We start from the raw sequence: 26,988 nt of genomic DNA on the forward strand, positions 1-26,988 counted from the left end.
GGACCATTGAGAAAGTTAGCAGAATTTGCAATGTGTAGATGGGCGTGGGGGATGGGCTTTGGCAATGTGTATTCAAGTGGCAGAGACCATTCATGTAGATTAGATGGCACTTCACACTTACTGATAACAAAACCCTCTAATCTGTCTTCACCTCCACTTAATATGACAGGTGATTTATTGTAATGTATTATTTACAGTGCATTTCCATGTGAAGCAGCCTGAAAGCTGAACTTGGAGCTTGCAGGGAAAAGCACTAATAGTGTGGAGCAGAGTCTTGTGAGCCCCCTTCCCCCTCATCACATCCATGTTGTCACTACATTCCTCTCCCTTTGGCTTCAGCTGAAACTGTGAAGTAATTAGATGAAGACAGGCGGCAGATAATAGAGGCTAAGAAACGGATGTCTAAAAATGAAGCATAAGCACCAGTGGCATTCAGCTTGTCTCTCTATGATGTTAGCAATACGATTGTACCACATCTGACATTCAGATTATTATCTGTGCAAAATTAGCTACAATCAAAATCCCCTGAGCTACCAAAATGATGGTCTCTTGGGATAACTTCTCACCACACGCTTGCTAAAATCATCCACGTTAGCCAGAACAGGGACATAAGGAAGATATTCCAGAGTGGACTTCTTGCTCAGGTGGCCTTTACAGCTTCAAGTATTGAAGGATTCCTCTTGACCTGATATCAGTAGAAGTTCCACAACCACAACCCAATCAGCTATTTTTTCAGGGCCAATATTCAGCTATCATCCTAAGCCTCCATACACATACACCCTTGTCGTGGTCGAGGGTGCATGTGGAGCTTCTCAACGGGGGTTGTCACGGCAGCAGTGACCCGGTCCGTGGCCCTGGGGCTCCATTACAAAATGGGGGTTGTTTCAGTGTGCGTATAGTGGTGAAAGTTTATAAGTGATTCGTGACGCCACCTGTGGTGTTCGGCAATAGAGATGTAGGCCGACGCTGCAGACAGATCCTCTGGGACAGATGGTGTGGTGCAGCAGTGATGGTATAGCCCTCCACAGGCAGGGCTGTAGTCCCAGGGTAGGGTAGGTGAAGTGACACTTAGATGGTGTAGTGTCTGGCGCAAGGGATGTGGCAGTGCTGGGCAGGTTGGGGCAGGAATAAGTAGAGGACACCAGGGCATATAGTTCCAAAGCTTTACTCACAGTCTTTTGCAGGTACAGGTGCCCGCATCCGTGCCGTGTCCTCAAGGTTGGGAGCTCAGCCAACTTCCAGGCAAGATGAAGTACTACTTTCCAACACTCCGCCAACATATGTGCCTTTTCTGAATGTCTCCTCTTATAGCGCCTTTGAATGAAGTACTCCTAGTACTGAGCTACACTGGAGTTCCTCCTGTCAGATGTTCCTAAGAACTCTACTTGTACGGCAGACAGCTGTAGCCTGCTTTGGGGACTCCTTGCTACTAAGTCCCGGCTCACTAATATGTTGCTGTTGTGCCCCCAAGTCTTGTGTGGGAATAAAGTGGTCACTACTTCTATTCCTCCATTGTCTGCTGCAGGACCATTAGTATCCATACAACCTCGGGGACCGGACCACGGCCTTGTGCTTAGAACTTGAAAAGGGTTCTCCTCTAACCCTGGTCCTTGTTCTCTTATTCTCCTCACGTTCTGTGCTAATCCTTCTTTCCAATGGAGAATCAAGCTTCCTTTCTCTGTCTCTTTCCTGTGGCAGCAGACCCAGATCACTGTGGCCTGCTGCAGCACTTCCTTCTTCCATTCCTCTCCCGGGGATCTTCTCTCTCTCACTCTCTGTCCTTCTACATCCTCACTCACTGACTGAATGAAAAGACTCACTGACTGACTCATCTCTTCCCGCTCTTTTGTGCGAACTAAACTCCAGCCACCTCCCAGCACGTTTCATGTTCCAAGCAGGGAGCCACCAAGGGGTGCTATGCTACAATCCAAGAAGGGAGCCGCCAAAGGTGCTTTGCGACACTATTTTGTGGTGTGGGGTGCAGGTGTTGGAGCGTGGTCAGGTGTCTCCACCTTACCTGGATGGTGGGGTACCACACCTCAGGAGGAAGTGCAGTACCTCTGTGGCGACTGAACCCTCAATGGCGCCACATACCCCCCCCGTTAAACACAGCACGTCCGCGGGCTGCAAGAAAACAAAAATTGACAAATACAGGAACATACAAAATTTTTGTAATGCAAAACAAACAGTTCTTATCTAATCTTCTCAATATGAGGCACTGTCACTTGAACGTTGCAAACAATTTTAACTATCTTTAAGGTTATGCTACCTAATTTAAAGTGCTATTTCAAGCATTATCACCAACACATTTCTTCATCACTTCTTCTTTCACATTTTCTACTTTCTTTTATTAACCCTAAGTGACCACCGTGGATACCGGGTTCGCCACCTGTATTTTTCACATCTTCATCTTTATTCACATCTCTTTATTAAAACATTCTATGAACTAGACTCTTTATAAAAGCTATTCTCTATTAATACTGTCATAAGACACACTATAAAATACTTCACAATAATTCTTGTAAGTGCTAGACACTGCTCCCAGCCGGGATCTCTTGCAGTGTCCTTAGGATGGAGCCATGCTCCAAGGTTGAGGTACTTCTTATTTATAAAAGACCTATGTAAAACCAAGAAAGGGCACCTAAGAAGGTGCAAACTATTTACAAACACAGTCCGGATCACTCAGTGTTCATGATCTCCACAGTTCAATTATGAAAAATAAGCTGCCAACGCAACTAGGCAAAAACTTGTAAAAACCAAAGTAAACATGATAGCAAAGAAGGCACAACGGTGCAAATACCCTCCTGGGTAACAAAGTTAATGGAATGTTTCTATATTGGGGGTCCCCTCCTGGGGTACTGGAAGCTGGTTTTCTTGGCTGCTTCCAGGGGAGATGCTCGGGGTGTCTTCATCCTGTTGCTGGCTGTCTACAAATTGCAGGTACTCCTTTTCTCCAGGTGTGAGATTGGCATCTACTGGTATAGGTAGAGTGGCAGCGACTGGCATTGCTTCCATTACAGATTGCACAACAGCTGTTGCAGGGTGTATTTCTGCTGACGGCACTACTGCCTTGATTTTTGGCCTGACATCTGGTGGTAGCGGTGTCTGTGGGCGCTTGTAGGGGTTAAGGCGGGGATCCTGAATTTGTGGCAAACGAAACCCATGATGTACGGTGACACCCCTCATCTGCTCAGCCTCTTCTGCTGAGATCAGAAGATGTCGAATGGGACGCGCTTGTTCCAGCCTGACCCTTTTCAGCAGGGACTTCTTCCACTTCCCCATTGCACTAAGCTTACTGCTTCTGAATTGAGAGCATAGCTCATCTAATCGTCCCATTTGGAGTTCAAACATGCCGGCCTCACTATATGGAAACTCAGGAGTTAACCCGTTGGGAGGGGTAGCGATCATACCTGGAGCCTCCCGGCGGCGTACAATGTTCACTGGTGTAACCGGACTCAAGATCGGAGACGATGGTGGAGCGGTTGGCGGCTCCGGGTTCGCGGGGGTTCCGGGTGGGACCTGCGCAGCCGCGTCAGGTACAGGCAGGAGTTTAGCTTCTCCCTGCTCAGCTCCCGGGCCCTCCGGTAACTCCTCCGGGCAGGCAGCGCTCAGCGGTGGTTGCAGCGAGGAGATGGTGACAGGCGCTGCTGATGGCATCGCAGCGGCTGCAGATTCCACAAATGCTGCCCTAGGGAGAACCAGGGCATCGATGGTGGGTACCGGTGGTGAAGGTACCGCGGGCATAGGCCCCTCCTGGGCGCGCTGCCAGTTCAGAGTCCAGAGAGCCTCCTGTCTCAGCCACAGGCGGTGTGTCAGCTGGGCAATCTCGTCCTCCAGCTGCCGGTGGTTCATTGTGGAAGCAGGGTCGGAGCCTTCAGCCATTGCGCCGGGGAAGTTCAGCTCAACCTCCTAGCGCTCTTCAGGTCTCCTCTCTCCTTCCATCATGGCGTTCTCTCCTTCTTCCTGTCTCGCCTCTTTTCCCGCCACCGGCCCCCGATCCTCTTTCTGAGGGTGGCGTCTTCTTCCTACTCCTCCATACCAAGCCAGTATGCGAACCCCTCGGGGGGTGGGCCATGTTGCTGTCGCATAGAAGATCAGACAGGGGAGGCCCAGGACAGTTCGCGGTCTTTTCTTAGGACCACCAATGTTGTCACGCCCTTCTTCTCTGTGCTGGCGGCCATTTTTAGCATTCATTTTACAGTCTATGAAATTGGGTCTTTTGCAGATTTCCACAAACTTTTAAGTCCAATAAATTGTAGGCACACAGAACTCGGTGGCACCGGGCTTCGTCATCCTGTTCGTGACGCCAAGTTGGAGCGCCCTCACACACCAGGGCCGTGGGGTACTCGGTACCGGGCCAGATGATCTCAACGGGGGTTGTCACGGCAGCAGTGACCCTGGTCCGTGGCCCTGGGGCTCCATTACAAAAGTGGGGTTGTTTCAGTGTGCTTATGGTGGTGAAAGTTTATAAGTGATTTGTGACGCCACTTGTGGTGTTCGGCAATAGAGATGTAAGCCGATGCCGCAGACAGATCCTCTGGGACAGATGGTGTGGTGCAGCAGTGATGTTATAGCTCTCCAGAGGCAGGGCTGTAGTCCCAGGGCAGGGTAGGTGAAGTGACACTTAGATGGTGTAGTGTCTGGCGCAAGGGATGTGGCAGTGCTGGGCAGGTTGGCGCAGAAATAAGTGGAGGACACCAGGGCATGTAGTTCCAAAGCTTTACTCACAGTCTGTTGTAGGTACAGGTGCCCGCATCCATGCCGTGTCCTCCAGGGTCGGGAGCTCAGCCAACTTCCAGGCAAGATGAAGTACTCCTTTCCAACACTCCGCCAACATATGTGCCTTTTCTGAACGTCTCCTCTTATAGTGCCTTTGAATGAAGTACTCCTAGTACTGAGTTACACTGGAGTTCCTCCTGTCAGATGTTCCTAAGAACTCTACTTGCACGGCAGACAGCTGTAGCCTGCTTCGGGGACTCCTTGCTACTAAGTCCCGGCTCACTAATATGTTGCTGTTGTGCCCCCAAGTCTTGTGTGGGAATAAAGTGGTCACTACTTCTATTTCTCCGGTGTCTGCTGCAGGACCATTAGTATCTGTACAACCTCGGGGACCGGACCCCGGCCTTGTGCTTAGAACTTGAAAAGCGTTCTCCTCTAACCCTGGTCATTGTTCTCTTATTCTCTTCACATTCCGTGCTAATCCTTCTTTCCAATGAAGAATCAAGCTTCCTTTCTCTGTCTCTTTCCTGTGGCAGGAGACCCAGATCACTGTGGCCTGCTGCAGCACTTCCTTCTTCCATCCCTGTCCCGGGGATCTTCTCTCTCTCACTCTCTGTCCTTCTACATCCTCACTCACTGACTGAAAAGACTCACTGACTGACTCAACTCTTCCCGCTCTTTTGTGCGAACTAAACTCCACCCACCTCCCAGCACGTTTCGTGTTCCAAGCAGGGAGCCACCAAGGGGTGCTATGCTACACTCCAAGAAGGGAGCCGCCGAAGGTGCTTTGCTACACTATTTTGTGGTGTGGGGTGCCGGTGTTGGAGCATGGTCAGGTGTCTCCACCTTACCTGGATGGTGGGGTACCACACCTCAGGAGGAGGTGCAGTACCTCTGTGGCGACTGAACCCTCAGGGGCACCACACGTGTCACGCTGTATGGGAAGAAGGCCACAGCCAGACACTGTCTCCTGGGAGACCACAAGGGTCAAGCATTTGAATTCAAACTGTTCGATCCCTTTCCTCTGACATCATCTATGAGGGAGGATCCAGAGTAGAATTGAGCGGATCAATCTGCAGAGGATCAACTTCTAGTTGAATTTCCTGAAGTCTGCAGTTTAACTTGAATTCAAAACGCGTTTAGATTAGATTCGCGGTTCGCAAAAAAAACTTGCCCGGCATCATTTCCCACAATCCTCGCCATAATGCCCTGCATCTATGAAATTTAGCAGATGTATATCATTCATTGTACAGTGAAGCTCAGTCCCTAGCCATCACAGATCGGTGGTCCCAGTGCAGCACAATTTGTACAACAGTCAATTTGTCATTTTCTATCTTCCAGAGTGACTAGGCAAGTCTCTATCTCCTGTAGAGTGTAAGCTCTTATGGCCAGCAGTGTCCTCTCTCGCTTTCCTGTAGAGTGTAAGCTATTATCATTAGTGGAGTTCTCTTCTCTCTTCTGTAGAGTGTAAGCTCTTATGGTCACTGGGGTCCTCTCTCGCTTTCCTGTAGAGTGTAAGCTCTTATCATTAATGGAGTTCTCTTCTCTCTTCTGTAGAGTGTAAACTCTTATGGTCAGTGGGGTCCTCTCTCGCTTTCCTGTAGAGTGTAAGCTTTTATCATTAATGGAGTTCTTTTCTCTCTTCTGTAGAGTGTAAGCTCTTATGGTCACTGGGGTCCTCTCTCGCTTTCCTGTAGAGTGTAAGCTCTTATCATTAATGGAGTTCTCTTCTCTCTTCTGTAGAGTATAAGCTCTTATGGTCAGTGGGGTCCTCTCTCTCTCCTGTAGTCTGTAAGCTCTTATGATCAGTGGCGTTCTCTCTCTTTCTCCTGTAAAGTGTAACCTCTTATAGTCAGCGGATTCCTCTCTTTCTCTTGTAGAATATAAGCTCTTATGGCAGGTCACATGTATTTTCTGAGCAATTACAAGCTTTCTATTATTGAGATTCATACAAATTTATTTGTCGCAAATCAAATTCTTTGAAAAAATTTGGTGAAACCTACAAATTTTAGTATTATTATTTACCATTATAGCACCATTTATTCCATGGCATTTTAAGTGTGAAAAGGGGTATACATATTAAAAACAAGTACGATAATCTTGAACAAAACGTGTCACCGACTGGTACAATAAGAGAAAATACTGCCCGCGAGGGCTCACAATCTACAATATCAAAAGATCCTCTCATTTCTAGCCAGGCTTCTATACACATTAAATGAGATGGGTTTAGCCAACTTTAATATAATACTGTGAATTGGTAAGGCCCCAATACACATTAGACTGACGTCGGACAAACCCGCCAATATTGATAGGTTAAGTCAATAGTCTAATGTGTATGGGGGTCTCCAGATTCTACACTGATAGATAATGTTGGGGAAAATAAGGATTCAACATGGAGAAGATAGAGATGTTAGAAAAAACCTTTTGACAGTTAGGGTGATCAATGAGAGGAACAGGCTGCTACGAGAGGTGGTGAGTTCTCCTTCAATGGAAGTCTTCAAATGGAGGATGGACAGACATCTGTCTGAGATGGTTTAGTGAATTCAGCGCTGCATTGAGAAGGGGGTTGCACATTACCGAGTTACACATAATTCAACACATACCAAGAGGAATGAGGGGCCTGCTCGTAGACTTACAATCTATGAGAATTTGAATTTTAGGCCAATGTTTGACAAATATGACCAATGTCAATATAAAACAGTAGAAATTTATTTCAGTAAGGTGTTTTAGGGTTATAACACACAATCTGATGACTTACCTTCCATGAAAAGAAAGGACTGAGCATGTTGAGGTTCAGCATGCCCTACCCTTCTTTCCTCAAACATCTGCTGTATGTAAGGACACCCCACATGCATTTCACTTCCATCCAACATGTATGAACCAAGGCAGCAGATATCCATTACATATAATATTGTATCATAACCATTTTGGATGTTTTCTACCTTACTTGCATAGCCAAATATTAGTATTGATGAGAAAGTCAAATTATTATTTTTTTTTTCTATTTACAAGTCAAAGGATATATTTCTTTTAAGGTTGCTTTAAATCACATTGTGTAGGATCATTTCACAATCTAATCTAGAAACCTGTATAAATAAAGATCCATGCTTGCCGCACTCCCAATAGAAAATAATAGTCAGACGGCCATAGATTATAGGCAGTAAAGTCTTCATTATACAATATACGGTATATGCTACATTTCACTTTTGTGAGAATTCTAGGGCTTTAGAAAGACTCAGGTGGTGAACATGAGTATATTGCTCACCAAAGCAATGACTGCAGATGATCTATATTTAATTTATCATTTTTTATACCAAAGCTCACAATAATTATTTTCATACTCATGCCTATTATGGAGTGATTACAGTAGGTTTATGGGGGATGACCCCTGAATTTTTATAGTCTTGACTTGGCCATTAAAGTGACATTACCATATTGATATGAATTTTGAACATTTGTCACAGAGCACCTTTCAAAGCAGTAATAAAAGGGAAATTAAATTGTGATCTGCAGCATGTTGCAGTTTCACATATTGACTAAACATAATAGAATTTATAATATAATATAAAAAGTAATCTAAGGCTAGTTTCACACTTGCTTTTTTTTGCAGCGCGTTTTTCCCGCAAAAAAACGCATTGAAAAAACGCATACATAAGCATACAACTGCTGCGTTTTTTTCAAGCATTTTTATGAGCATGCATGAAAAAAACGCAGCGTTTTTATGCGTTTGTATGCGTTTTTAGCGCGTTTTTAGCGCGTTTGCGTTTTTTTCCAACATTTTTAGGTGGCCCCTCACACTACCCAAACCATGACTTTACTAACCCTAACCCTGACCCTAACCCTAACCCTAACCCTGACCCTAACCCTGACCCTAACCCTTAACCAAATCATACTTAACCCTAACCCAAACCCTAAACCCTAACTAACCCTAACCCTAACCCTAACCCTGACCCTAACCCTAACCCTGACCCTAACCCTGACCCTAACCCTAACCCTAACCCTAACCCTGACCCTAACCCTAACCCTAACCCTGACCCTAACCCTTAACAAAACCATACTTAACCCTAACCCTGACCCTAACCCTAACCCTGACCCTAACCCTAACCCTAACCCTGACCCTAACCCTAACCCTAACCCTAACCCTGACCCTAACCCTAACCCTGACCCTAACCCTTAACAAAACCATACTTAACCCTAATCCTGACCCTAACCCTGACCCTAATCCTTAACAAAACCATACTTAACCCTAACCCTGACCCTAACCCTAACCCTGACCCTAACCCTAACCCTGACCCTAACCCTAACCCTGACCCTAACCCTTAACAAAACCATACTTAACCCTAATCCTGACCCTAACCCTGACCCTTAACCAAACCATACTAAACCCTAACCCTGACCCAAAACCCAACCCTAACCCTGACCCTGACCCTAACCCTAAACCCCCTTAACTAACCCTAACTCTAACTCAAACCCCTAAATTCCATGGTTAAAAAAAAAAAACGCATATGCAAAAAAACGCTTACATGAGCATGCCAGTGCGCACATATGCGCATCCATAGGCTATAATGGCCCTTTTTAGCGCAAAACGTGCGCATATGTGCGCATGCGCTTTTTTGCAGGGCCAAAAAATGCAACATGATGCGTCTGGAAAATCCAATCGCACACCCCAAAAAAACGCAGCGCATGAAAATCGCATACATGCGCTTACAAGCGCGCAAGTATGCGCACCCATGTTAAAGATAGGGGAAAAAACGCATGCGCAGGTTAGCGTTTTTTTCCAGCGCTAAAAAACGCAAATGTGAAACCAGCCTAACATTCGTCCAAGCATTGGAGAAGCTAATTGGCTGCCAAGAGGCAAGGACAAGGTTGACCGGTGCCTAACCAGTCTACCACTTCTAGTTTGGTAAGATAACCACAGACAATTCAAACAACACGTCCTTTCTGCCATAAAGTAACCATTGCAATGGTCACTTCACAGCTATAATTTAAAGCTGGCCATGGATAGCTGTCAGACAAACTTCTCACATTCATGCTCACCTAACAGTTATCTAATGTAAAAGTCACCACCAAATGTTTCATGTTGAACTGGACACACAATATACTAGTAGCTGCAGAGCAGAATAATTTTTTTTTTAGTTTATTTAGCAAAGTATGTACCACTTAATAAGTGAGTTAACATTTGTTACATCAAATTAAGTGTTATAATATAGTTTTCACTGGGGACGTGTACTTCTCCATGTAAGAATTGCTCTATCATAAGCAGGCAGCAACACAGCAGAGAAAAAAAACATGCCTCTACCATAGCAGAGGATGCTCAGTGTGTGGGATGTAAGGATACAGCTCTGATGATTAAAAAGTGCAGCTGAGCTTAGCTGTGTCACATTACAAAACCTTCTATCAGCTCACATCTTCTCATAGAACTGTCACCTCAGTTGTAATGAATGTCCCCGAACATTGCCTGTTTGATGATGTCACACTTATGTCTGTTGTGCTCAGGAAAATTTGTCATCCATGTGCAGTGAGAGCAGAGCTTAGTGCCATCACATCTCACATAGGAATAGCTTTGTGTGCTCTCAGTGTGATACAGATTGGTAGTATGGGGGGAGCTGTATAGTAGAGGCAGTAATGCTATGGGTCCCGTCACATTTAGCGATGCACCAGCGATCCCGACCACGATACGACCCAGTAAGGATCGCTGGTGCATCGCTAAATGGTCGCTAGTGAGCTGCCAAACAGGCAGATCTCACCAGCGACGTAGCAGCGGTCGGCGGTCGTTACTTACCTGTCAGACGCGGCGATGAAGACGTCCTCCCGCCCGCGTCCACGCGTCGCTCGTCTGCTCCAGCAGGAAGCCGCCGACGAGAAACGGCCCAGGATGTTCTCGCGCGATCAGCGATAGACAGCGGGGGAGCCGGTCGGAGCTAAGTATCACACATAGCAATATCGCTAGCAATATCGCTGCTGCGTCACAAAATCGATGACGCCTAAGCGATATCGCTAGCGATCTCGCTTAGTGTGATGGGGCCTTATGAGAGAAGTAGGTTTAGCAGCCATTATTACATCATGTATCCAGTTCAACATGAAAAATTTTGTGAAACTCTTTAAAAAGTTATGTTATCTGGGACATCTATGACATATCTGAAAGTGTAGCCAGAAATTTGTGATACATGCAGATTCCACCTTTCAGTCCTGCTCCTAATGTAAGAACAAGGAACTGTCTTACACCACAAAGAATGAAATATGCATAGAGCAGCCATTCACTTCAGAATATAGTTGAGTAAGCAAGCTTTGCAATTGTTGAAACTCCAAATAGATGTGAATGGAGGGAGCTGTGCAGTTGCGTTGTATATGTGTAACCTGATCCAGAAGAGCTAGTCTTAATGGAAATCTGTCACTGGGCTTTTGCCATGTAATCTGAGAACAACATGATGTAGGCACAGAGACCCTCATTCCAGTGATGCATCACTTACTGCACTGCCTGGTTCAGTTTTGATAAAATCCCTGTTTCTCTGCTGAAGATCTAGCAGCTTGCTGAGCTCTGTATAACCCCATCCACACCACTGATTGGTATCTTCCTGTGTACACTGTACACAAGCAAAAATCTGCCAATCAGAGGTTGGTGTCAGGGTTATACAGAGCAGGAGGACTACATGGCACAAGGTAACGAGTCCTCTAATAATAATCTCCTGCTGATAAAACACTAATTTTAATGAAACAATAAAACACAGGCCAGAAAGTCATACTTCACTGAAATTAGGATTTTTGCCTCTCAATTAGGCCGCTCTCAGATAAAATTGCAAATTTCTGCTGACAGATTCCCTTTAAGAAGTATGGACAAGTAGCACTAGGGCCACAAAGCAGATGAGTTGCTAATGTAGCGGTGCTGAAAATGTAGTAGTGGAGACTAGGATGTAGCAGAGCTGAGCAGTGGCACTGGAGTGGTGGAGGCTTGGATGTAGAAGAGCTGAGCAGTGGCACTGGAGTGATGGAGGCCTGGATGTCGAAGAGCTGAGCAGTGGCACTGGAGTGGTGGAGGCTTGGATGTAGAAGAGCTGAGCAGTGGCACCGGAGTGGTGGAGGCTTGGATGTAGAAGAACTGAGCAGTGGCACTGCAGTGATGGAGGCTTGGATGTAGAAGAGCTGAGCAGTGGCATTGCAGTGGTGGAGACTTGGATGTAGAAGAGCTGAGCAATGGCACTGGGGAGGTGGAGGCTTGGATGTAGAAGAGCTGAGCAGTGGCACTGGAGTTGTGGAGGCTTGGATGTAGAAGAGCTGAGCAGTGGCACTGGAGTGGTGGAGGCTTGGATGTAGAAGAGCTGAGCAGTGGCACTGGAGTGGTGGAGGCTTGGATGTAGCAGAGCTGAGCAGTGGCACTGGAGTGGTGGAGGCTTGGATGTAGAAGAGCTGAGCAGTGGCACTGGAGTGGTGGAGGCTTGGATGTAGAAGAGCTGAGTAGTGGCACTGGAGTGGTGGAGGCTTGGATGTAGAAGAGCTGAGCAGTGGCACTGGAGTGGTGGAGGCTTGGATGTAGAAGAGCTGAGCAGTGGCCCTTGAGTGGTGGAGGTTTGGATGTAGCAGAGCTGAGCAGTGGCACTGGAGTGGTGGAGGCTTGGATGTAGAAGAGCTGAGCAGTGGCACTGGAGTGGTGGAGGCTTGGATATAGCAGAGCTGAGATACAATAATTGAGTATAGGAGACTTAGATGTAGCAGAACTGAGCCAGGCTGACTGTACAGACCACGTGCCATAGCATATATAAGACAATTATGCTATGTAATGAAATCTGTAAGAGGGCGGTCACCTACAATGTCCCAGTTATAATACTTCTGTGAAAAGGGGTCCCGTAGACCCAGTATGACACCTCTAGGTGCAACATGTACCCCTGCATGTCCCTCTTATCCCCTGAACCTAAGTCTCTGAATATATACGATATAAATAATAATTCAAGTAATGATCTGCAACTTATTTCTTAACACAGAGTAAAATACTGAATATGTGACAAATATAAGAGCATTACATATTGCATAACGACGTAATCATGTTCATGTCAAGCAGAAAAAATTACAATTGCAAGCATGCGAGGCTAACAGGGTACGGAATGATTTTTTTTTTTCCTTACAGTGATAATATTTTCCTTGGTCAGTAAACACGCGTTTGGCAACGAGAATATTAGTCTGTACTTGAACGCATTAAAAGGAAAAGGACGCATTGTAGGTGGCAGTTGTCAACACATTCCTCCGGCAGCCCTGAATGGGGACTATTATAAGAGGTCTGGCCAGAAGAAAAAAAAACTGAGCACATAGCTGAGTTCACATGGTTTACTAGTGGCTTCCGCTTGGATGCTGGATAGCATGGAGAAGAAACTCTGAGATAGCTGTGATATGCCAGAAACATGTCACCAAATAATAAGATGAGAGACCACCCATATATATACTGGTGTTCACACTCCTCCAACACCATCTCTGAGCTAAAGAAATAAGCAGACACTCAACATTTCCTGCATCTTATATTAACTCTGTCCCTTTTCCGAATGTTGCCAAGATCATTCTAAACAGTGCCGTCTTTGAGTCTAAGGCCGGGGTCACACTAGAGAGGAATACGGACGAGTAGAGAGGAATACGGACGAGTGAGAGGCGTTGAAAGCACGCATTACACACGGACAAATGATTCTCTATGGGGCAGCTCCCAACAGCCGTATAATTCTCGCCCGTATTCTACGGTCCGTGCCAATTGCAGAATGCTGTGATTGTCCGCGTACTACGCCCGTAGTACGCCAATGCAAGTCTATGGGTGCGCAAAAAATACGGATTACACATGGACCACACGTGTGACTTGCGAGAGATACGCAGGTCTTTAGGCAGGTGACAGGAAATGGGCCAATCCATCAACAGGAAGCTTAGACATGCAAATGAGCTCAAAAAGCGCTCCAGACATCCAGGAAGTACGCCTCCACGGAGTACATCAGCGTCATGGCGCCATATTTTCTCAATGTGGAGATGCTTATTGTGTAAGTGCAGGAGCGGCCAGAAATCTGGGACCAACGTGATGCCCATTATGCCAACCGGGCAAGAATGGAGGCGTCATGGAGGCGCATGTCGCCAGATGTTCCACGATTTTGGTGATCAGCCATGTGAGGAGCAGCAGCAACTGAGTAAGTACAACCCAAAAACTGTTTAAAATTACCTCACATCAAAAAATGCATATAGAATCAGCCCCCCCCCCTTCCTGTGCTTGTCCTTTTTTCCTCATGAGGCGGGTAGATTTTGATGTGACCCATGGTTTTACACTGCCATAATTTGGCCAAGGCCACAAGCTCCTCATCCTCCTAGCCAACCAAGTTAGTAAGTGTAGTTACTTGATACATGAACTTCTGTGACCCTGTGTATCTGGCCTGGATGCCCCAATTATATATGCCACCCTGGGTAGAAAGCACACCACAGAAGGTCACATGCCTAGGCTACTGGTAGCAAATTTGACCTATCAAATATGTGAAATTGAGAATATTTCCTGTCACATTGCAGTGGAAGATGTGATGAGACGCTGGCGCAGCATCCGCGACCAATACAGGCGGGAACGTCAGCAGCGGTCCAGGATTGGTGATGCGAGCCACATAAAGAGGAAATACATATATTATGACCACCTCTCCTTCCTCGCCCCTATTCTGGATCTGAGACGGTAAGTAGATACCTCACACCACATTACACAGATACTTTACAGGGCCAAAAATATTGATTTATTTTTGGCTCTGTTCTATTTCATAACAGAACTCAGTCCAACCTTACGGAGAGAGGAACTGGCTCAGATACAGAGCCCATCATTGATCCTGTAGGGGATGAGGTGGCTGGCCCATCTTCTCCCCCTACAAGAAGCATGGGTGAAGAATCCTCTCAGGAAAACCCAGTGCCTGCGCCACAAATCCCACCACCAGGACCACATCCACAACCAGGACCGTCTGCTGCTGCACCATCAGCCATACAGGAGGAGCAGGGCAACATGAGCAGCAGCCCAACTGCCTAGATTCAGGGCTCCCCACAGCCTGCTGGACCATCCCGGCGAGGAAGAAGAAGGCGCCATATCCCTGCCCAAGATACCCGTACCAATGTGGACACATGGGTCCTCGACTATCTGTCTAGTGTCAATAATGATGATGGCGAGGAGGCATACTCACGCAGCCTGGCCCTTTATCTTCGTGCCCTTTCCCGTGAGGTGAGGCTCCGTATTCGAGGATGTTTTCAGATCCTGCTTGATGCAAGAACACACCCCAAAACCCCATATGAGTTATTTGAATATCTGGAGAGGTGGCAGCTTTCACGCAGAAATCTAATGCGCCTTAGACCACCCACACACATGCTTGCTCAAGCAGGCTCTGAGGATCCTCAAATACATGGGCCTACACCTCACTCCCTTCCTCCCCCTACCCAACCTTTACAACAGCAGCCACATATGTCTGGCTTTAGCCAACCTCACCAATATGGCCACTTTTTCCCACCCAGTGTTGAAGGCTGGTCCCAACCTGGTTGGGAACGACATGGCTATATTGGTGGGTATGAGACACGGGCCTACCCGACCCAACAAGATGCCCCTGTTCATTATCACTCTGGCCAGTACCAAGCCCAATCCCAGGAGGCAGTAAACTACCCACATCATGGCCAACAGTATGCCCCGACACAGGGCGATGGGCAAGTTGGGCAAAGTAGCCAGCAGCAAACACAGGCTGGTCTTCCGCCTTCTCCTCCCCAAAACGTACCAAAATTTATAATATTTCCATTTTGTTATTGGATAATGTTATTTTTGTTGTTTTCTTTGCGTGAAAATGTTATTGTCACACAATGTTCACATGTGCAAAAAGGCCAATTTGGCCCATTGCCACATTTCTGATATGGCAAGAATATGTTTTGTTTTAAAAAAAACAAAAAAAAAAAAAGGCAAAAGTAAACATTTGTCTACTACATTTACGTCTCTGTCTCAATTCTAAAAAACCATGTCAGCATACTAACATACGCTTACCAATGCAATTCAACAGTCATAGAATCAGAAGGGGAAGAAATATAAATATTTAGACATACAGAAACCAAATTATTATAACATAGACACAGCATGCTCTTGCCAAGAAGTTTCCCCCTCAGGTGACATAAAGTAATTTGTGAAAATATCACTCACTTTGAGGCCAGAGAGCGGTCTACATTGAGGGTTGAAAGGTGGTCTCGCCCTACGCACATTGTCCAACCCACGCACAACACCAGCAGAGGAGGAACAATCATGTATCCTGATGAAGTTATGAAGAACCACACAGGCTTTAACTACTTCATTAACATTTTGTTCACTCAGCTGAATGGCAGACTGGAGTACCCGCCATTTTGCACAAAGAATGCCAAAGGAACACTCCACCAGTCGCAGAGCACGTGATAGGCGCAAGTTAAAAATTCTGCGCTGGTGGTCAAGGTTGCGCCGGGGATATGGCCTCATGACATTGTGCGTTAACTGAAACACCTCATCTGCCACAAGGACATAAGGGACAGATTCTTGAGTGGAGCCTGGTAGCTGGCGTGGTGGTGGTAGATCCAACTGGTTGGTGCGTAGCCGCCGAGCCATAATGGAAGTATTGAAGACTCGAGAGTCTCCCGTCCTTCCATAGACCCCAATGTCAACAATTATAAAATTGTATTGAGGGTCGACCAGAGCCAACAATACAACAGAAAAGTATTGTTTATAATCGAAGAATTGAGAGCCAGAGTTCGGCGGCTTACGCACCCGGATATGTTTGCCATCAAGGGCCCCAATACAATTAGGAAAGTGGCATTCTTCCTCAAAGTCCCTTGATATCCTCAACCAGTCTTCCATCCTGGGCTCGGGCATGACGAGTTGATGTAGTCTTGACCATATTTCACTACATGTCGACCTGACTATGCCAGAAATGGTAGATCTTCCAATCAGAAACTCATGGTGGAGGGCGGCATAAGACAGGCCAGTGGACAGGAAGCTGAAGAACAACAGAAAAGGAATATTTTAGAATGCACAAATTAACCTAAAAACAGGTACATACATACCAAACTTGTTAGGATTTCAGATCTACTAACACACATATTTGGTTGCACAATGACTAAGTGATATTCAGTACATATTACACATAATATTCTGGTCTGTAAGTTTAAACATATCTGGAATAAGATGAGGGCATTAAAATTAGTCCATGAAGCAATAGATACATACTTTGGGCAACACATCATGAACATAGAGAATGTGGTTGTGTATTGTATACCGTAATGTGAGTATAAGTCGCTCCTCCTCCTAATGTATAAAATACTACAAGGGTTGTTCCTCTCTCTGTCTTTCATGGCCGAGATGAGAACATCTGCTTCTGTTGGTCGTGGCCACCAGAGGAAGAAGTTACGAATAAAGCCCAAGGCAGCTGTGCTACGCTCGTTGTGTAACTGCCATAGAAATGAATGCTACTTAGAGATGAGCCGATCGATCCGCGGAGGATTGAACTTGAGTGGAAATTCCTGAAATTCACAATTTGAACATTTTAAGATTTGATTTGTGGTTCAAAACTTTTGCCCAGCACCATTTCCCACACTGCTGAAGCATCAGAGAGCAGGCTAAGGGTCCCGTTACATTTAGCGATGCACCAGCGATCCCGACAATGATACGACCTGGTCAGGATCACTGGTGCATCGCTAAATGGTCACTAGTGAGCTGCCAAACAGGCAGATCTCACCAATGACGCAGCAGCGATAAGCGATCTGTCGGCGGTCGCTCTTACCTGTCACACCGCAGCGATGATGACGACTTCCGCCTGCGTCCATGCGTCGTTAGTTTGCGCCAGCGGGATGCCAAGGAAAAAATGGCCCAGGCTCTTCGAGCGCGATCAGCGATATCCAGCAGGAGGGGCCGGTCGCAGGTACATGTCACATGTAGCGATCTCGCTATGTGTAAAAGGCCTTTCCCATAACGCCCTGCAGCTATGACATCTAGCGGTTCCCAATAGCTTCTTCCCACCCACTGCCCTAGAGAGACAAATCTCTGCCTATGTGTGCGCGTATAGAAAGAGACCCGTCAGTCACTGGCAGCAGGCAGGAGAAGCTGCCGGGACCCGCCTGTATGCATAGACTTCATCAGGCTCTGTCCCTGTTAAATTACATTTTTTCCCTGAAACACTGCAACTTTTTATAGTTAAATATATGTGGCTGAAAACATGCAGCCAGCGTCTAATATGCTGCCCACGGCTCTTGTTGCATGTGTCTGCTGTCAGGTTTCCTTTAAGACGGATTTACACTGCTCGATTATCTGTCAGAGTTTCAGCCGAGTGTCATTTTACTGTGATTCTCTGGCATGAGAGAATAGCATCACAATTGAGAAGATTGAGAATTTAATTTCTCCATCTTCTTCATTGTCTGTGTCAGTGTAAATCAGACTGTATGCGGATCGTGCAGTGCGATGTTTTACACACATCCATAGACTTGAATGGGTGCGTGTGTCTGATTTTCGGAGCCACTCACACAGAACGCTGCAATTTTTTTTTCTCATGCCGAGTCGGCATGATAATAGACCACTAGATCTGCACTGCCCCGCAGTATAGCATTGACCTGACTACTATCCAATAAAACATTGGTTAGAGCTCGTCCGATGTATACACTCATGTGTGAGCAAGCCCTCAATATCAGGAGTGAAACAATCTGAGGAAAAGTATACTAGTAACACATTAACCATTTCTGCATTTTTTACCCATTCCTGGTTTTCGCTTACAAATACTGATGTAAAATACTGACCAAATACTGAACGTGTGAACGTGACCTAAGATAGGGTATTAAACGACCTACGATCAGATGCTTGTTTGCGGATCGGCAGATGTTTATTAGCCTGTAAAAGTTATCTGGAAATCAGCATTCCCATGACCACTTTTTCAGGAAAATCAGATAAATTAAATCAAGCATAAAGGGATTTTGCATTTTCAGAAATCCCATGCCCACAGGCACAATTAAAAAAAACAAAACAAAAAAAAAACATTTTGCTTTACCCACCCCCCAGGGGTCCAGTGCTGAGTCTCTGGCGTTGCTTTAAGCGTATGTTATTGTCTGCAGCTCTGATGTAACGTCGACAGTGCTTCAGACAATCAGTGAGCTCGGCGGTCCTGCACGTGTAGACAGCACAAGATACTGAGCTCACTGATTGGCTGCAGCGTTGTTGATGTGATGTCAGAGTTGCAGCCAATAACAGACACCAAGAGCAGCGGTGGAGACTCAGCACTGGACCAAGGAAGGTTGAGTAAAGCACGGTTTGTACTAAAGCAGCCATGTCAGGAGAGATGGTGGGTCCTTTTTAACCGGTTCACGACATATGACGTAAACTTACGTCATATATTGTCACTGCATTTGTGCATTTGATGCAGGCTTGCACGCCGAGCCTGCATCTTTACCCCCACATGACAACTGATTTAAACAGACCGTAGTTGTTTACCTGTTGAATGCCGTTGTCAGCCTCTGAAAGTGGCATTTAACACGCATCGGCAATGAGTGCATCGCTCCATGCTCCGATCGGCATGCCCGCGATGTGATTGTGGGGTGCCGAAGGGTGTCATGAGAGCCAGGGTTCTCCCGTGCCTGTCATTATGAATCTCCAGTGAATGCCGGTCCGTGGCTGGCATTTATAAGAGATTGTGATTTCACAAATGTACAGCACAAGCGATTAGACAATCACAGCTTCAGGTCCCCTAAGGGGACTATTAAATACAGTAAAAAGTAAAAAAAAAAAAGTTTTAAAAAATATTAAAAAAAAACACAAAACAAAACTTCAAATTACCCTCCTTTTTCCACATTAAAAATAAAAAGAAACATACTTGGTATCTCTACATTTGTAAAAGTCCGATCTATCAAAGTACAAAATACATTAATCCAATCGGCTAACGGCGTAACAAAAAAATACAGAATTCTGGGGTTTTTTGTCGCCGAAAATGAAAAAAGAGGCGATCAAAACATCGTATGTACCCCAAAATGGTATCAATAAAAACGTCAAATAAGTCGTCACCCAGCCCCAGATCCCAAAAAATGAAAACGTTATGGGACTCAGAAAATGGCGACAAAAGCCAAAAAAAATTCTTACAACTTTCCAAAAAAAATTTTCACCACTTAATGAAAAAAAAAAATAAATACACATTTGGTATCTGTGTCCTTGTACTGACCTGATGAATCATATTGCCAGGTTAGTTTTACAGTATAGTGAACATGGGAAATAAAAAAAAACTATTGTGGAATTGCACTTTTAAAAATTTAACGCACTTTATATTTTGTTTCCCATTTTATAGTGCATCACGTGATACTGAGAGAGAAGAAAAGTTATGGCTCTTGGGAAGAAAAAACGGAAAATGGCAATGTCGTGAGGGGGTTAAATGAGATGCCTTGTTTGGCCAACCCCTGATCATCTGACTGATCCCCTATTAAGGGTACGCTCCCATGTTCAGGATTTGCTGTGGTTTCCACGCTATATATTTATGTAGCATCAAAACCGCAGCGGCCAGATGTGACAGCATAGCGGATGGGAAAACCCATGTCCACTATGCGTCCATAGTCGCCTGCGGATCACCGTGGAGACTAAGATACGGCGTGTCTTTCAGATCCGCAGCATGTCGATTTCTCTTGTGGGTGCACATGCGGATTTTGCTCATAGACTTGTATTAATGATGAAAATCCTCATGTGTAAAAAATATAAATGTGTGTCCGCTAATTTGCATAATAGGTGCGGAAATGGTGCGGGCATCCTGCAGCGTCAAAACCGCAGCAGATCCTGAACATGGGAACGTACCCTCAGTGTCCCTGTACTGCTCAAGGTACAGGGACACAGCGTCCTGTCCTTAGCATGGTGGATTGTGCAGGGCTGATTATTAGGGCAGCACGGTGGCTCAGTGGTTAGCACTGCAGCCTGGGGTCAAATCCCACCAAGGACAACATCTGCAAGGGGCTTGTATATGCTCCCTCTCATACTGATGGGAAATTTAGCTTGTAAGCCCCAATGGGGACAGCGATGATAATGTCTGGTGCTATATAAGCATGATAATACATCCCAGTGACCGTGGCTCCAGTCATTGTTTAGTGGCTTTTGCTGAGAAATGCAGCTCAGCTCCTATTCACTTCAGTATATTATATGGTAAAATGTAAGTAATACAGTATATTACATGGCATATTATTAGTAATACAGTATATCATATGGTATATATTAGTAATACAGTATATTATATTATTAGTAATACAGTATATTATATTATTAGTAATACAGTATATTGCATGGCATATTAGTAAAACAGTGTATCATATGGTATATATAGTTAATTATCAGTATATTTCGTGGTATAGTATTAGAAATATAGTATATTCTATAATATTAGTAATGCAGTATATTATATTATTAGTAATATAGTATATCATATAGTATATTCTGATGTTGCTGTCAGTAATAATATATATTATAAGTGCTGCATATTATGATATTGCTCAGTAATAAATAATCTATATGATCAGTGCTGTATATTATATAGTATATTATTAGTAATACAACACAGTATATTATATACTATACAGTTGTGGCCAAAAGTATTGACACCCCTGCAATTCTGTCAGATAATACTCAGTTTCTTCCTGAAAATGATTGCAAACACAAATTCTTTGTTATTATTATCTTCATTTAATTTGTCTTAAATGAAAAAACCCAAAAAGAATTGTCCTAAAGCCAAATTGGATATAATTCCACACCAAACATAAAAAAGAGGGTGGACAAAAGTATTGGCACTGTTCGAAAAATCATATGATGCTTCTCTAATTTGTGTAATTAACAGCACCTGTAACTTACCTGTGGCACCTAACAGGTGTTGGCAATAACTAAATCACACTTGCAGCCAGTTGACATGGATTAAAGTTGACTCAACCTCTGTCCTGTGTCCTTGTGTGTACCACATTGAGCATGGAGAAAAGAAAGAAGACCAAAGAACTGTCCAAGGACTTGAGAAACCAAATTGTGAGAAAGCATGAGCAATCTCAAGGCTACAAGTCCATCTCCAAAGACCTGAATGTTCCTGTGTCTACCGTGCGCAGTGTCATCAAGAAGTTTATAGCCCATGGCACTGTGGCTAACCTCCCTAGATGTGGACGGAAAAGAAAAATTGACAAGAGATTTCAACGCAAGATTGTGCGGATGTTGGATAAAGAACCTCGACTAACATCCAAACAAGTTCAAGCTGCCCTGCAGTCCGAGGGTACAACAGTGTCAACCCGTACTATCCGTCGGCGTCTGAATGAAAAGGGACTGTATGGTAGGAGACCCAGGAAGACCCCACTTCTTACCCCGAGACATAAAAAAGCCAGGCTGGAGTTTGCCAAAACTTACCTGAAAAAGCCTAAAACGTTTTGGAAGAATGTTCTCTGGTCAGATGAGACAAAAGTAGAGCTTTTTGGGCAAAGGCATCAGCATACAGTAGAGTTTACAGGAGAAAAAAAGAGGCATTCAAAGAAAAGAACACGGTCCCCACAGTCAAACATGGCGGAGGTTCCCTGATGTTTTGCGGTTGCTTTGCTGCCTCTGGCACTGGACTGCTTGACCGTGTGCATGGCATTATGAAGTCTGAAGACTACCAACAAATTTTGCAGCATAATGTAGGGCCCAGTGTGAGAAAGATGGGTCTCCCTCAGAGGTCATGGGTCTTCCAGCAGGTCAATGACCCAAAACACACTTCAAAAAGCACTAGAAAATGGTTTAAGAGAAAGCACTGGAGACTTCTAAGGTGGCCAGCAATGAGTCCAGACCTGAATCCCATAGAACACCTGTGGAGAGATCTAAAAATGGCAGTTTGGAGAAGGCACCCTTCAAATATCAGGGACCTGGAGCAGTTTGCCAAAGAAGAATGGTCTAAAATTCCAGCAGAGCATTGTAAGAAACTAAGTGATGGTTACTGGAAGCGGTTGGTCGCAGTTATTTTGGCTAAAGGTTGTGCAACCAAGTATTAGGCTGAGGGTGCCAATACTTTTGTCCGGCCCATTTTATAAGTTTTGTGTGAAATGATCAATGTTTTGCTTTTTGCTTCATTCTCTTTTGTGTTTTTTCATTTAAGACAAATTAAATGAAGATAATAATAACAAAGAATTTGTGTTTGCAATCATTTTCAGGAAGAAACTGAGTATTATCTGACAGAATTGCAGGGGTGTCAATACTTTTGGCCACAACTGTATTCTGATGTTGCTGTCAGTAATATACTTATCAGTGCTGCTGTATATTATATTGCTCAGTAATACTCTATCTGGATATAGTATATTATTAGTATACAGTATGTTATATAGTATATTCTCATATTGCTGTCAGTAGTAGATATTGTCAGTGCTCTATATTATGATATTTCTCATTAATAACATATTTATGATCATTAGAGCTGTGCCGACCCTACACCGGTATATACGCGGTGTCACACACTGAGGAGAGACCACCGAGCCCGCGCCCCGGCCGCCCAGCACAGGGAGTGTCTGCCGGCTGTCAGCAGAGGCGGAGGAGGGAGCGGAGCCGCCCAGCCTCAGCCTCCTCCTCCTCCCTGTCCTGCTCGCACTGTGGACGGCTCCCCGGGCTCGGTGCCCCCGCTGTGTGTCCCGTGCCCCCCGGTCGCAGTATAACTCTCACCCTCTTCGCTTTCTCTTTCTTTCCCTTCTTATTTGTGTCTCCTGGAAACTTTCCCGCGATCGTTAAGGAAGAAGAGAAAGCGGCCGTGCCCCGGCATCCTCGTCCCGAGCAGTGAGCGCTGCCCTCCCGCTGCTGTGCCCCCGAGCCCGGCACTGCGACCTGGATGGATGGGTATGGGGAGAAGGGCCGCACTCTCCTGCCCCGGGGCTGACCGCCGCCGCACTCTGGGGCCCCTGCACCTCCTGCTGCTGCTGCTGGCCCTCTGGGGGGACACAGGTAAGACCCTCTTCTGTTACCTAGAGATGTCCTGCGGATTGCTGGGGTGCGATCAGTGCCCATGGCCTGCCCATGATGATCCCAGGCTACACATCATGTCCATGGCAGTGCCAGTAATGGACCTTCTCTGCAGTAACATGGCCATGGTACCGGAGCCAGATTACTCACTAAATAATCCTCCAAGTCTGATCTGGTCCCTGGTATGGGAATCGGATCATGTTAGCAATAAGCCATCCGGATGGTGATTACGGTATGTGCTTGGTACCAGTACCGGTGCTGGACAGTACCATGGTGCCAGAGGCAGATCATGGTGATACGTCTTTGTATCTATGGTACCAGAACCGGACGATACCAGTACTGAGCCCTCCGGACAGTAGTCTGCTTCATGGTACCAGAGCCAGATCATGATAATATGGCTTTGTATCTATGGTACCAGAACTGGACGATACCAGTACTGAGCCCTCCGGACAGTAGTCTGCTTCATGGTACCAGAGCCAGATCATGATAATATGGCTTTGTATCTATGGTACCAGAACCGGACGATACCAGTACTGAGCCCTCCGGACAGTAGTCTGCTTCATGGTACCAGAGCCGGATCATGATAATATGGCTTTGTATCTATGGTACCAGAACCGGACGATACCAGTACTGAGCCCTCCGGACAGTAGTCTGCTTCATGGTACCAGAGCCGGATCATGACTATACGTTTTTGTATCAGTGACTGGGTTTATGGCACCAGAACATTGACAAGTCCTTGTATTAGTAGCTCCGTCCGATCACGCCCGTGTCACCATGAGACTTGGTACCGACATGATCACATCTTATCCGTAATGGCTTACAATAAGTGCTGGCACCAGGTCTGTATGGGGGTCTCAGCCACAGTCCCTGTGTGTATACCCTGTGATGAGATAAAGCCATAACAATATGAATATTGGACTTATAGAAAATTCTTCTTGCGGTTGATTTGAACATGATACTGACGCACCACACAGTTGTGGGTCTATTTTTATTTTTGGGGGGTGGGGGATCTTTAAAGAAAGTTGTAACGCCTTTGGTCCTTGTGTAAGATGATGGCTATAGGGGCAGGTGGGGGTAATTGAGCCATAGAGTGGCTGACAGCGGAGGAGCCTGGAGCAGTTGATCTCCACAAGTGCTATTTGTCTTGTGCTCAGAGGTGACAGCTGTGATCTGTCAGGACTGATGACTATAATGACAGTGACTCTGGCCATGCTCTGTGGTTCTAGAGTTTCCTCTCCAGGCCGATATGACATTCAGGGTTCTTCATGGGTGAAGCCTTCATCACTAGATGAGCATCTCCACTTCTCCCGGAGTCACCTCCTGCCTCTGCTCCAGGCCGCTATTCAGCACTTCACCTTTTATCCTAATTATTTATTGATGAAATGCCAACGTGTTCAACATCGTGAAGTGTGACGCAAAATGACATCACCACATTGGGAGCTGAGATCACTAACGTTGTATCCGGATCCTTGAGTAGGGTTTGTAGAGTTTGGTCATGTGTACAGTAGTCATAAGAGCAGCTGGTTGTTTGTCATCCGTGTTACCGTAAGACCCTCAAACGTCATTTCCAGTTTTTATTGTGACTCCAAAGATATACTGATCGGGAATATCAGAATTTGGGTGGTGAGCCCCCATTGGGGACAGCGATGATAACATCTCTAGAGCCCTGTGGAATATGATGGCGCTGTATAAGGAAAAAACATTAGTGCAAAAGTGGACAAGGTCCTCCAGGAATGGGCAACATAGTGTGACAATGATCATCTCAGATTTGAAACCAGTTTGACTTTTTAGTGGTTTAACATTGAAAAATGTTTACAGACATCAAGGTATAGTGACCCAGACAGATTTCTAGACAGTAGTAGACCTTCAGCCCTGCCATAGACAGGAGGAATGACCATGATGAACCTCATGGTGTACAAATAGCTACATAAAGATTGTATCTAATAAAGTAGGACTTTTTCTCACTGAGCATTTGCAGTGCCCTATATGACAGATGCACAATCAAGGAATTGGCATTTTGATGGCACAGAAGTCTCTTCTGTGTGAAGAATGAGCTGTCCTGTTTGTCAGTCTTGTGTGCAAACATAAAGACAATGACATGGCCCTTGAAGACCTCACATCACACTGTACTGTGTGGAGAAGGACATCAAAGGTGTCAGGAGCTAGGCCAGGAGGTGGCATCACTTTGTCATGAACCTGGCGCTTGTGCCCCATGGTGCGCTGAGCCTACTACTGTTATATGTGAGCATCTGGGTCCTTTGTGCCTACATGTTGGCAGAGGTGTGGAAGCCTGGTCACGTTGACTTGCACAGCTGGCAAACAGTCCCCGGTGAGATCCGTACAGTGAAGCATCTGTGATCTCCCCAAGGTGGCATGGCATCCAGAGTTCTGGGTGATGGTGCCTCCAAACCTTCTTAGGTGACTTTATTTCAGCAGTGCTGCCGGTGTATATATTGCCAGTGTGTATATCATTGATTATATTGATTCTTTTATTGTATCTGGATCATAGATTGTCCGTATTGTTTACATTTATGGGGTTTTGTGTTTATTTGTTTTTATTAGTGAAGTTATTTGTATTATTTACGTCAATATTTGTGTCACATTTTCTTTTACTTCAAATACTGACAGCCCATCAGACCTTGTGATCGTCCCCTCTGTAGAAACTGCTACAATCATCCCATCCATCACAATTCAGTCATTATCTGACTTGCGTATATCTGATCCAATCCTTGATCCAGACTGCAGCGCCCTCCTAAATCTTATCTTTATCCCCATATATGGTGTGTGCACTTTATGGCAGGCATGTAAGAGTTAAATCCTCCTTGTTAGGTATATGGTGTGTAATGATCCAGATGTCTCCCCCACCCCCCCCTTCCAATTCCTTGCCTGGTGTTTGCAGAGAGTCAGGCTGAGATCAGGTTTCCAGCTCCTACAAGGAGAAAGGGGAGCCTTGTGCTGATTCTGCTCTGGTATTAACCCCCTGCAAAACTTCAGTTCTGCTGCCCACACACATGACCTGCCAGCAAGGTACCAGTGCAGGGCATTACGGCTTTGGCATGGCGGGCACTGCCATTAACCCCCTGCAAAACTTCAGTTCTGCTGCCCACACACATGACCTGCCAGCAAGGTACCAGTGCAGGGCATTACGGCTTTGGCATGGCAGGCACTGCCATTAACCCCCTGCAAAACTTCAGTTCTGCTGCCCACACATGACCTGTCAGCAAGGTACCAGTGCAGGGCATTACGGCTTTGGCATGGCGGGCACTGCCACGACTCTTGCTGTTTGTTTCTGCGCTTTGTGAAGCTAATGATGGCTGTAATTGTCA

The 26,988-nt window shown here is 45.6% G+C and overlaps 1 protein-coding gene across 6 annotated transcripts in view; it reads left to right on the forward strand.

Moving 5' to 3' along the window:
- RGMB (repulsive guidance molecule BMP co-receptor b) overlaps nt 1–26,988 on the forward strand; it is a 76,530-nt gene that overhangs the window by 4,519 nt on the left and 45,023 nt on the right. For 2 of the 6 annotated variants that reach the window (XM_073544228.1, XM_073544136.1), the window contains one exon: nt 23,436–23,644. In XM_073544228.1, the coding sequence (XP_073400329.1) occupies nt 23,436–23,644 (209 nt within the window). Of the gene's footprint in view, nt 1–23,435; nt 23,645–26,542; nt 26,790–26,988 lie in introns of those variants that run through there. The other 4 variants (XM_073544306.1, XM_073544559.1, XM_073544474.1 and 1 more) reach the window with 4 other exon arrangements.

This window comes from Dendrobates tinctorius, unplaced genomic scaffold (assembly GCF_039654945.1).
Source record: "Dendrobates tinctorius isolate UK_male_01 unplaced genomic scaffold, ASM3965494v1 ptg000003l, whole genome shotgun sequence".
Classification (NCBI taxonomy): domain Eukaryota; kingdom Metazoa; phylum Chordata; class Amphibia; order Anura; family Dendrobatidae; genus Dendrobates; species Dendrobates tinctorius.